A 12,764-nucleotide genomic window follows, 5' to 3' on the forward strand; every position below is an offset into this window, starting at 1 on the left:
ATATATGAACTACGACATCCATTGTAGGGAGAGAAATTCTGGTGAAAAAAAAAAAAAATGTATTTACCCTCCCCTTGGTGGTGGGGGTGGAGGAAGTGGAAGATTACGTGCTCTGCTGCCACCTCTACCACCACGACCTGGAGGAGGTGGGAGAGGTCCTCGCCTTGGGCTCATATCATCATAATCTCTCCTTGATTGAGGCATTGGACGACCAGGTCCTGGAGGCATCCGATCAAAACCACCTCTGGCATGCATAGGGAAACCCATAGGTCTACCTCTTCTGTCATCAAACATCATTGTGAAACCACCATAATCATAAGTCTCATCATAGAAGTTAGGGTCATAAGGTTGAGCCCGTCCTTTAATAGGAGACTGTGAGAATGAAACAAAAGTAAATATATAATAAAAGCATGCAGATTTTTTTTTTTTAATCCACATAAAATTTGATAAACTACCTCAGATATCAGGTCAAGGATAACTTTGATGCATTCAACAACTCTGTCAGGTTTTCCTCCAATAAGGACAACACGATCTGTGGAATGGGGGCAACATTCCTGGAAAAGCTTAATTGTAGTCTGTGTATTCTGTAAAATTTAACAAAGATTATTAAAAAAAAGCCATAATACAATATTCCATCATGCTCATTTTTTCAGTTTAACAGTTAAGGCAAATGTATTACTTTATTATGCATGACTTTACAAACATCTTAAATAGTTATTACTTGTTCTGCGTGAATACCACACAAAAAAAACAAATAAACACACCTCTCTAAGTTCCTTGATCTTTGCACCTCTGACACCAATTATTCCACCTGCCAAACTCTGGTGGATCAAGAGCCTCAACTCACAATCAAAGTCATTTCCTTTGTAGTGTTGGTACTAAAAAAAAAAAAAAAAAAAAGAAAGAAATTTGTTAAGACCATTAAAGTAAAAGGAATAGATTTAAAACCTGGGCAATACAATTTTGATAAGTACATACCTCTTCTAATGTAGGAATGATTTTCTTCAGGATTTCACCAATTGTTTCAATGTCTGCACTTATACTCAGAATACTGGCAACATGACAAGAGGGAAAAAAAGCATGTTAACAGCCAATAAGGATGCAATGAAGACACTAACAATGAATAGTAAAAATTCTGCTTTTTATAGAATATACACATGCATGTGTGTTTACTTTCCTAATTTAAATTTCACTGGATAGAAAAATGTTTAGATGCTGGTGAGGTAAGGGGATTCTTGAAGGATTCAGATTAAAGCGGGCAAAAAGGAGGCACAGAACTGGAAACAAAGTGAACGATCATATTCCCCGTCACCACTATTTTAGGAAACCCTCGCTATTTGAATGAGACTTGCGATTTTAGGGAAAGCTGGAAAATGCAATTGGTGGACACTGTATGGATGAAACCACTTAAATACTAATGGGCTTTGAAGAGAATAGAACACAAAAAGCAACATAAAAAGTGAAGTGAAAGAGTGATTAGAGTTAGCACTTAATTAGGAAAGAAAGAAAAATGAAACAGGCAATGCTGAAGGAGTCAGGTGGGCCACAGACAGAAACCACTTAGAACAGCTACATGTATAATATGGAAAATAAAACAACTTTTACAACTAAGATTTTTCCCCTTTTATACTGAAATTAGTGGATCCAAAGACTATAACTTACTAAGAAATTCAGTGAAGGAAGAGAGGAGGAAAATAAAATAAAATATATATAGGAAAACAAAACAAAAAGATAGAAGGGGAAAAGGAAAAATAATAAAATGAAAATAAAATAGATTTATATATAGAAAATGAAAATAAAATAGATTTATATATAGAAACAAAATAAAAAAACAAACAAAATAAAAAAACACTATGTAGGGGAAAGCTAATCATATTAAAAGGCAGGTTATAATACATTTCTCTTTCTAATCAGGCAGTGAGGCATAAACTGTTGGGACATACCGCTCGGGGCCACTGCTGTCTGGGACTGAAACACTGGCATTGTACTGCATTGGTCATTGGCGTTCGTGGATGTTGGCATTGGGCATGGGCATTCAATCAGAAGATGTCAGGAAAAGTACCCGTTGGGCAACGAGCACGTTTTTGGGCATAGCCAACCAGGGTTTTCACATGGGCGTTCAGGGGTAGATGGGCCATCATGATGGGCAACGCAGGGGCAAGACGATCCAGTACATGGGCAACGGAGATATGTGGCCAAAAAAACAAGGAGAGGGAAGAGGGGGGAAAAGCAATACATTTTAATTTAATACAAACTAGACTCAGTTCTCAATTAACTTTACGGTACTACGGCATACACTAACAATACAATGTGGTACTTCTCTATCTTGAAATCTTAAAAAAAACAAAACTAAAAATTCTACTATACTTGTAACAAATATTCCAACTATGAAGTTGGCTCGTGAGTGAAGACACAACCTCTCAGACAGCTGTAGTAGGATATTTAGTATACTATGATTACATTAAAAATATATTTCACACAAGCTATTGCTTATGTGTATGCTAAAAGTCTAAGAAAACGGATGGGGAAAAAAAAAAAAAAAAAAAAGCTTAACAGCTAGCTTAAAATAGATTTATGACCAACATTCTGATAATTTAATAAGCCAACCCGTAGAAAGGGCTTGCATCTTATCACGAGTCAACAAAAATACTAAATATAAAATTGTAATATATGCAATCATACACAAAACTAAAAAAAAAAAAAAAACTAATACTATAAGATAAAACCCTGTCTGACTATATCCATATACACAACAGTGAAGATCTATTAAAATGGTGAAATCAAGACTATATAGCTGGCTTTAGACTACCTACATGCTAGGTATACATATGGCTAAGAGTTCTATAGGCTACTAAACCCTAAGGAAGAAGTACCTATCTTACTGCCTGCAGACTGTATGCTACAATAGTCAATAGACAAGAACAAGCATTTCTTGTTAAACACTCACGTCTGTCCGAAGCGCTTTTATATTTTTTCCTCCTTTACCAATCACTGCACCTGCATTCTGAAACAAAAATAACTTCGTTACAACATACAAAATCGTTCTAACGTGGAAGGTCAGGACTTTAGTTTGGTAGAAGAATCATTTTCATAGTCTCTGTATGATGGTAAAGAAATTGTTAGTACACTTACTTTGCTCTGAAGAAGAATACGTAGTTCAACCATCATATCGGTGTTCCTAGATCTCTTGAAAGCCTGTTCTTCCTCCATATCTTCAGCTGGGCGTTTGCCTGAAAAACAAGTACTTATTTACTCAATGATCTGCATACAAAGCGAAAAGTTCAGAACAGGGTTAAAGCCTAAACTAACAATCACAAGCCTTTTTAAGGAAGCAGTGTATTTAAAATCAAACTATCAAAACCAGAAAAATGCAATATAGTAAGTGAATCCATCTCACCGTTGGTCTCTGTGTTGGTGAATTCAACCTCTTCCTGCTCTGTCTCCATCTTCTTTCAATAAACTGTTAAAGTGGTGGCAGCAATCTGTAAATTTAAAGGCAATCACAATTGATGTCAACATTATCAAATACATACTGTAGTTGAGAAACATAAAAAGCAACCTAACTTGTCTGTCCAGTTTATAACAAAATCTTTAGGTGGGTGGGACCCATGTATGACAGCGCAAGTGGGACAACCTATGAAAAATTGTTTGCCTATTTTTTTTTCTCTGCTGCAGGATCCAATCACAGAGGCTTTCTAATGATAACATAGCTCTGGTTAACATTAGAGCATTTTTCTTTAGCTCAGGATTGGACAAACCTCAGAAGCCAGGTAGGAGGCTCCTTATATAAAATACACAAGTGGTAACTAATGTTTGCACTTTACTCCAATGGTCAATAAAATTGGATCCTAAAAAAATTCCCCCTTGCTTCTGAACCAGACGTATGCATTTGTAGACCTGTGTAAGCCATACAATACAACAACATTTGTAAAGCGTGTACACCACTGAATGTTTCTGGCAAAGGGGGGAGGGGTACTGGAAACACAATAATAGAACTAGACAAAAAAACAAACCCACTTTGTACTAAAAGTGGCAGAGACTTGATTTCTTATGGAATCTGAGTCAATAAAATTGGCCGTGGGATGTCTATTAAATATATAAGTGAATCATCACTATACAGCAACAGCGTATTGAATAAGCATCACTGTAGCTTCCACAAGAATACAATAGGCAAAAACTTGCATAATTAATATATAGCTAAGACTATAAATATTAAAATTCATAAAATTTTTGTCACCTTTGTGAATTTTTTGTACTGCACTGTTTAAGAGATTTTGAAATCATTCATGGCTCACCAACAGACCAATCTGCAGTTTTAACCGACCCTCACCCCATATCCTTTGTCAAGAATTTGTTTCCAACTGAAAAAACACACTACCCCCCAGACATACAGGGGGAAAAACTACCTCAGGCCCCATTCACACTGCACGCGTTTCCAGCCGCGTTTTGAAAACTCGCATGACATCAGACAGTGCATGGTCTGATGTTCACACTGCATGCGTTCCGGACCTGTGCGGTCCGGGAACGCATGCTGCACGCATTTTTTGTAAAAACGCGTGGCTGTCCCATTCACTCTTCAGTGATGGGATCAGCCACGCAACGCACACAAATGCGGATGGCGTGCGTTCGCATGCGTTGCGTTCCACACGCATGGCCATCCACGTTTGTGATGTGAACGGGGCCTAAAACTTCACTCCCATTTACTAATGGAAACTTTGTAGATATACAGCACACAAAATAATGGGGCAAAAGATTATGGATATTGTTGTATTGTCTTCTCTACCAAATTTTGGGTTGCATCTATTTTGAGGCCTACTACAATTTAACAATGCTCCATTCATGAATTTGCAACAGAAATCTATACTAAAGGTGCTTTTTAGCAACAGATTCTGACATAATGGGAGATGTTGCTGTAAACAGAGGCAGGTTCATCAAGACCAATGCAAGCTGCAAAACTGGATTCATGTGCGTTTACTATTACAGTAGAATCATTTTATAGTAAACTCAAGGAACATGGCCAAATAGCCTACTACATCATAATCGGTCATAGATATACATAAAGTGGCCACTAATGATCCAATCTTACCAAACTATGTAGTAGAAGAGTAAACTGATTGCATAAATACTAGAGACAGTTCCCTTATAGTACATAGAAATGGTAAGAATGTAAAGAAAAAAAAAGTGGATGGTATTAGCCACCTATAGTCACATGATCGGGACCTGGTGATTGCGTTTACCATATCGAAATACTACTGTAATATCAGCAACGATCAGATCAAAGAATCGAATCAGTCATCCGCACCATTGCACTGAATCTCCTGCGGCCACCTGCGATCAGATTACAGCTACAGCAGGAAAGACAGAAGCGATCAGTCCATACGAGTAGACCTGGGCGTAGCACAACACGGAGGAGACGACTATCAGTACATAATGAGCATCGATTTTCCGTGCAGGGCCGAGCCCAGCCTCCTATTTCCCTTTGTCTGGCCTTCACTATCTCCAGGACACCGGCTACTGAAGCCCCGCCCCTCTGCCGCAAGCTTCCGCCATCAGCCATTTTGTGACTGCGAGAGAGAGAAGACAGACAGCATGGCGGCGGCAAATCCCACACGTAGCCCGCCAAATATCCGGCCGCACTAGCACAGCGCTGGCTCGCCGCAACGCCACAAAATGCAGCCAAACACCGCCATTATGCGCTACGTACGCACCTACTAGCAATGCGCCTCACTGATAGACGACAAGCGGAGGACGTGACACGCCTTAATGCTCATACACCGTCCCCAGTACACGCAGCCAATGCGGGAGATAGGCTGCGGAATGGCAAAGCCACCGCGCAGGGCAATAGTCCAATGCTAGCCTCTTCTACGCTAAAAGCTGCTGCTGCTACCACTGCAGAGTGCGGCGCCACATTCGAGCGGCCGCGCCACGCAGCTCTCCGGGGGGAAATGTGCCGTGACGCACACCCCAATACAAATAACACCCAGAACCTTCCTCTTCTCGCCCCGCAGCCCCCACATAACAGCCCTATAACAAGAGCTTCGCCCCCGACCGCCATAACTCACCTCGCTACTCTCTGCCGCTCCTAAGCTCTCTTCACAAGCGCGGCCGAAGCACAAGACCAAACCACACAGGGGCGCAACCTATAGAGCAGATAAAGCTTCAACACCCTGCCAAGCTCTGATTGGCTCTGCGGAAAATGAAGCGTCTAGATTGGCCGAGCGGGAAGACAATCACTGCTAGCCACGCCCACCTTATGCTAACAGCGAATGTGCACAGCAAGTTAGGTTGAATAGGAAACTTGGCACGATGGAGGAAATGAAAGCACGTTCTATGGCTTCACTATCAGGATTCTCGTACACGTAACAATAAATACAAGACTCCTGAAATAAACATAATTGTGACCGTTGCGTCAACGTTGCACGGGAGTGGTACAGGAGCGGGTACAATATGGTAATACCTGCAGTTCCTGAAGCAATGCATTAATATCGGGCGTTCGTAGGTGTGAAGACTAGTGTTGCCGTTGTAAAACAAAACCAGTTGCTAGGACAATAGAATTGATAGAGGGGGAAGGGAGAGGCTGGAGCCATCGCGACATGCTTCGGGGTTTCTCTCCGCCAATCAGGGAATGCTGACTGGCTTGTGGCGCCTGGTGTGAGCTCTGCATGCAGGGGGATCTCATCCGGTCCATGCAGGTAGAAAGACAATGCTGTGCTGAGCGCACGCTATGGTGATTGTGAAAGCTTACACGTGTAGTTGAATGGTGAGAAAACTCGGCTATGTTACAAGCGAATCGGGAGTGATTTGTACGAAAACGTGGGGAGGTTGTTCTGTGTGTGGTTAGCTTAGATAATCGTTTTACGGCCTAATGAAAAATCAGACACTCCATGTTGCATACAATTTTAATCATGTTCGATTGTATGCTGGCAGCACATGATGCAATTTCCTGTCCAATGGAGGGGTAATTTGATGGGAAGTTGTATTGTGTGTGCATGTCCAAACTGCTCCTGATTGATAAAGAGATCGATTTCTGGTTATAACTTAGCAAAATGGACCCCTTTATCGATCAGAAACAGGTTGTAAATAATCGTACGATTCTTGACGATCAGACCGGAATTTACATTGTGTGTTCCCACCCAGCATTATAGCTAACTGTTGATATTTAATCTTGATTTCAGTAGAAATCTAATCATAACGAACTTCCTCCCATGTACACACGCTGCAACTTCTTGGTGTCCGATCACACGTGGATCGGACAGGAAATTGCATTGTGTGTTCAAAGCATAAAAAGCTGCACAGCTTTCTATCAGTCAACAAAATCAGCCTGTGTATGGCTATCTTCCTGGACGATCCTGAATATATTCTGTATTGTGTGTTGCATCATTTAGCAAGTAGTGAGGCACCCATAAATGTGAGATAAGTTGCAAGATTTGTAAACAGGAAGAAAAAAGAGAGGACATCCGGGCACCTTCCGTCTTCTATTTTATTGCCAAGTGATCACATCTAATCGGGTAACATACCACTGGTGCGTTCAACTGGTGGTCAGTTTGGTGGTGGTGAGTAGGAGGTGGGGGTGCCGGGCATCAGATGGGGCTTGCGACGGCCGTTTCGCGTCTTGCTAGACGCTTGGTCACGCTGTGCTCCAGTGACGGGCGGCGCGCAGACTTCCGGTATCTGCGGCGGAAAACCCCACCTCTTCCGGACGCTGCGTGCGCCTGTTCGTGAGAACCAATGGGAGAGGCCGCTGGAAACCGGGTGTCTGTCCCCGGGTGGAAAAACTACATTACCCATGAGGCTATGCGGGTGGAGGGCTGTGAGAGGACGGTATGTCTCCGCTTCTCATATTTACACCAATGGCAAGCAGCGAACGCTGCTGTCTCCATCCTATGAGCGATAGCTTCGCCGTCCTGCATAAATTTTAGCAGGACTATCAATAAGGGATGTATATATATTTTGCAAATATCCACTCCGGAGTTGGAACATCCGGACCAGCGTATCTCTCGGTGTTGTGTGTCAGGTAACTGTGAATAACACCATGTTAATTAAAAGCACAAACGTTTAAAAACACACAAGACCTGGGGAATTAAGACCGAGCTGCAGCCAACAAAGCGAATTACGCTACAGAACACCAATTCCAAACATATTAGATGATTATCTACTGGATAAATCTCGGGGCCACAATAATGATTTAATCTAAACACGGGGGTGGACAAGGGGACCTAAGAGACCTTGGGGATTGCTTATTTGACGGGAATCCCCAATTCCAGCGCACCACCACCTTCAATTTCAGCATATAATACACATAAATATCAGAAAGTGACATCATTCTTGTCTTACGGATATCAAAGGGACTGAGCTAATGTTTGAATTAGTGTCTCACATGAAAGAGGTACATGGGGGTAAGAGCTATGGTCTGAGATTTGCGATCCTGGAGAAGGTGGAAGCCCCCAGAAGAGGGGGAGATAGGGAGAAGCTACTCCTTAGAAGGGAGACATGCATAATTTTACGTACTGAAGCCATGGGACCAGCAGGTCTAAATGATAAAATAGAATTGGCCTGTATGTTGGATCCCTAACGATGATCAAACATTAGCTCAGTCCCTTTGATATCCGTAAGACAAGAATGATGTCACTTTCTGATATTTATGTGTATTATATGCTGAAATTGAAGGTGGTGGTGCGCTGGAATTGGGGATTCCGTCAAATAAGCAATCCCCAAGGTCTCTTAGGTCCCCTTGTCCACCCCCGTGTTTAGATTAAATCATTATTGTGGCCCCGAGATTTATCCAGTAGATAATCATCTAATATGTTTGGAATTGGTGTTCTGTAGCGTAATTCGCTTTGTTGGCTGCAGCTCGGTCTTAATTCCCCAGGTCTTGTGTGTTTTTAAACGTTTGTGCTTTTAATTAACATGGTGTTATTCACAGTTACCTGACACACAACACCGAGAGATACGCTGGTCCGGATGTTCCAACTCCGGAGTGGATATTTGCAAAATATATATACATCCCTTATTGATAGTCCTGCTAAAATTTATGCAGGACGGCGAAGCTATCGCTCATAGGATGGAGACAGCAGCATTCGCTGCTTGCCATTGGTGTAAATATGAGAGGCGGAGACATACCGTCCTCTCACAGCCCTCCACCCGCATAGGCTCATGGGTAATGTAGTTTTTCCGCCCGGGGACAGACACCCGGTTTCCAGCGGCCTCTCCCATTGGTTCTCACGAACAGGCGCACGCAGCGTCCGGAAGAGGCGGGGTTTTCCGCCGCTTATACCGGAAGTCTGCGCGCCGCCCGTCAATGGAGCACAGCGTGACCAAGCGTCTAGCAAGACGCGAAACGGCCGTCGCAAGCCCCATCTGATGCCCGGCACCCCCACCTCCTACTCACCACCACCAAACTGACCACCAGTTGAACGCACCAGTGGTATGTTACCCGATTAGATGTGATCACTTGGCAATAAAATAGAAGACGGAAGGTGCCCGGATGTCCTCTCTTTTTTCTTCCTGTTTACAATAGTAGCTGTTGCCTTTTCTTCAAGTTGCTGATCCGACGTGCACACGTCAGAGCCGTAAAGCATCAAGGGGATACCGGTGGAAGGGTGAGAGAAACGTCTTATTTGCCTGTCAATCTCTACATTTACACCTGCAGTTTGCATGATAGGGAGTGCCACTCCACAAACGCTGTATCAATATGTGTGAAATAAGTTGCAAGATTGCCTAATAATAATGTCCTGTTGGCTAGCCGCTAGAGCGTGCAAAATTCACTATTTTTGACAAGCCCCCTAGAGCTCCTTTCACACTGTGCAGGTTGTGTTGCGATATGGTGGCAGTACTGCCGCAGTTTTGCACCATCTGTTAGATGTGCAATGTGAATATACAGTGAGGCATCGCAATGTGAAAGCCCTATATATGAATATTGGGTACTATTCCGTTAGCGGGGCGCAACCACTAGGTGGCGTTAATTACTATTCCCCCACCAGTGAGGATCATTGGTATTATCATTCTACTGAATAATACCAAAACAACTAATATGTTAGTACCCTCCATCATTACAGGAAAAAATAATAGAGTACTTTAAAACTATTCTTGATGCGCATTGAGGAAAAGTCACATTGCATACAATGCGTTCAGGGTATAGAAGTATGCTTCACTTGAAGTTTAATTGTGTATGTCATCTAGTAAACGCATGTCATTCAGATATAATTTACGGCACCTCTAAAGTGCAGATGTGACCATTGCGTGGCAATTATATTGTCTGTTGCGCATCATAACGGAGGCAGTGTGGAAGTACTCTCTTTTACACTATGCACTGAAAACTGATGCATTTTAACTTTCCATAGCAGTGCATTGTGAAAAAGCTTTCAGTTAAAAAACGTATAATGTGAACTAAGTCATAGGGAAACATGGACATTGCCTTCACCTGGGCTGCACATCAGTTGTCTGTTCAGTTCTGACAGCAACTGATTTAGTGTAAAAAGACCTAGTATCCTTTTACACTAAGGCTACTTACACACCAAGACGTTGCGTTTTAGGGGACGTTATGGTCGCATAACGTGCCCCTAACAAAACGCATGGTGGTGTTGAAGTTGGACGTCAGATTGAGCTGCGTTATGCAGCTCTCAAAGCAGCAGCTCCAGGTTAGTGATAGGAAGCCCGGATCTTTTTAAGGATTCGGATCATTTGAATCGGATCATTGAAAAGATCCGGATCTTTGAACCGAATCATTTGAATCCTTTTACTAGGGAAGCAGACTGGGTGAAATGACTAGCAGGACAGGACTTTCCTTGCACTGTACATTCTGTATGTTCCTGTTTCTTCCAGACAGACATCCACTGTGAACCAAATCTTTCATTGTGATGATCCGGATGATTCAACTCTCAAAAAAGATCCGGATCAAATGAACGATTCGTTCATGATCTGGACAACACTACAGTCCCACCACGAGTCTCTGCAGTGCAGTGAATATTAATTAGCCATGTGGCTGGCTGCGGAGGAGGAGGGGAGACCTCCTCCTCCAACATTACTGAGCATTTTCAAGCAGTCTAACGCTGCTTAGCCCAGTATAACGTACAGCATGCAGCACTTTGTTTAAACGTGCTGCGTTACTAAGTAACGCAAGTAATGCTGTGAGTTAAGCTGCGTTACTGGCTGCTGTAACGTGGGACTTTAAAGAGAATCTGTATTGTTAAAATCGCACAAAAGTAAACATACCAGTGCGTTAGGGGACATCTCCTATTACCCTCTGTCACAATTTTGCCGCTCCTCGCCGCATTAAAAGTGGTTAAAAATAGTTTTCAAAAGTTTGTTTATAAACAAACAAAATGGCCACCAAAACAGGAAGTAGGTTGATGTACAGTATGTCCACACATAGAAAATACATCCATACACAAGCAGGCTGTATACAGCCTTCCTTTTGAATCTCAAGAGATCATTTGTGTGTTTCTTTCCCCCTGCAGCTATCTTCCACTGGAGTGTCAGGCTGTTTCTTCCTGCAGAGTGCAGACAGCTCTGCCTGTATGTAATTCCTCTGTATGTTAAAGCCCAGCCAGTTCAGAGGAGGATTTATCCAGCTTGTAAAAGATAAGAGAGAAGAGAGAAGCTGCTCTAATCTAAATAATACACAGGCAGTGTGCAGAGAGGGGCCTGGATGGGGGAGATGCATCACAGAACCACAACACTGAAGAACTTGGCAGCTTTCCAGACACAGGCCTGACAAGTCTGACAAGAGAGAGATAAGTTGATTTATTACAGAGATGGTGATAGTAGAACGTGCTGCAGTAAGCCAGAACACATTAGAATAGCTTTTGGAACTTGTAGGATGATAAAAAACAGGATGCAATTTTTGTTACGGAGTCTCTTTAACGTCCCACTGTGAAACCAGCCTTAAAGAGAACCCGAGGTGGGTTTGAAGAATATTATCTGCATACAGAGGCTGGATCTGCCTATACAGCCCAGCCTCTGTTGCTATCCCAAACCCCCCTAAGGTCCCCCTGTACTCTGCAATCCCTCATAAATCACAGCCACGCTGCTGACAAACAGCTTGTCAGAGCTGGCTGTGTTTATCTCTATAGTGTCAGTCTGCTGCTCTCCCCGCCTCCTGCAGAACTCCAGTCCCCGCCTGCATCCCTTCCCTCCCTGCTGATTGGAGGGAAGGGACGGGGGCAGGGACCGGAGCTATGCAGAAGGCGGGGGAGCAGCTGAGACTGACACTACAGATGTAAACACAGCCTCACAGCACGGCTGTGATTTATGAGGGATTGCAGAGTGCAGGGGGACCTTAGTGGGGTTTGGGATAGCAACAGAGGCTGGGCTGTATAGGCAGATCCAGCCTCTGTATGCAGATAGCATTCTTTAAACACACCTCGGGTTCTCTTTAATCAGTTGCTGTCAGTTAAAACTGCACATCAGTTGTCTGTTCAGTTATAACTGACAGGGACTGATTTAGGGCCCGTTTCCACTGATAAGTGATGCAAGTGCAGCTACCTAGCTGCAGCGCATCACTTCCGCTGGTGTCTGCGTCACTTCACCATCTCCTGATGCGGAAGTGTATGGAGGAGACGGCGGGCGGATTCTGCTGTGCGGGAATTTAAGCAATATGAGTTGCTTTGCTATCCTGCTGATCCTCTTCCTTTGATACTATTAACCATAGACCTTGAACAAGCATGCAGCAGTTCAGGTGTTTCTGACATTTCTGTCAGTTCTTAAGGTGAATTCACACTTTTGACGGATGTTGCGGATTGGAATCCAATCGGGCGACATTGCTG

The 12,764-nt window shown here is 43.0% G+C and overlaps 2 protein-coding genes across 8 annotated transcripts in view; one reads left to right on the top strand and one right to left on the bottom strand.

Annotated features, from left to right (window-relative positions):
- The window catches only part of HNRNPK (heterogeneous nuclear ribonucleoprotein K), a 19,673-nt gene extending 13,136 nt beyond the window's left edge, over nt 1-6,537 (bottom strand). For 3 of the 4 annotated variants that reach the window (XM_068237074.1, XM_068237048.1, XM_068237067.1), the window contains exons 1-9: nt 6,063-6,170; nt 3,398-3,482; nt 3,133-3,230; nt 2,948-3,004; nt 1,944-1,987; nt 979-1,051; nt 765-878; nt 456-584; nt 68-372 (exon numbers count right to left, since the gene is read on the bottom strand). In XM_068237074.1, the coding sequence (XP_068093175.1) occupies nt 68-372; nt 456-584; nt 765-878; nt 979-1,051; nt 1,944-1,987; nt 2,948-3,004; nt 3,133-3,230; nt 3,398-3,446 (869 nt within the window). In that variant the 5' untranslated portion in view covers nt 3,447-3,482; nt 6,063-6,170. Of the gene's footprint in view, nt 1-67; nt 373-455; nt 585-764; nt 879-978; nt 1,052-1,943; nt 1,988-2,947; nt 3,005-3,132; nt 3,231-3,397; nt 3,483-6,062; nt 6,171-6,457 lie in introns of those variants that run through there. The other variant, XM_068237057.1, reaches the window with a different exon arrangement.
- RMI1 (RecQ mediated genome instability 1) overlaps nt 5,588-12,764 on the top strand; it is a 25,944-nt gene continuing 18,767 nt past the window's right edge. Inside the window, exon 1 of one of the 4 annotated variants that reach the window (XM_068236994.1) lies at nt 5,588-6,692. The gene's annotated coding sequence lies outside the window, so the exon portion shown is untranslated. Of the gene's footprint in view, nt 6,761-12,764 lie in introns of all 4 variants that reach the window. The other 3 variants (XM_068237003.1, XM_068237023.1, XM_068237012.1) reach the window with 3 other exon arrangements.

This window comes from Hyperolius riggenbachi, chromosome 1 (assembly GCF_040937935.1).
Source record: "Hyperolius riggenbachi isolate aHypRig1 chromosome 1, aHypRig1.pri, whole genome shotgun sequence".
NCBI classification, from domain to species: Eukaryota; Metazoa; Chordata; class Amphibia; order Anura; family Hyperoliidae; genus Hyperolius; species Hyperolius riggenbachi.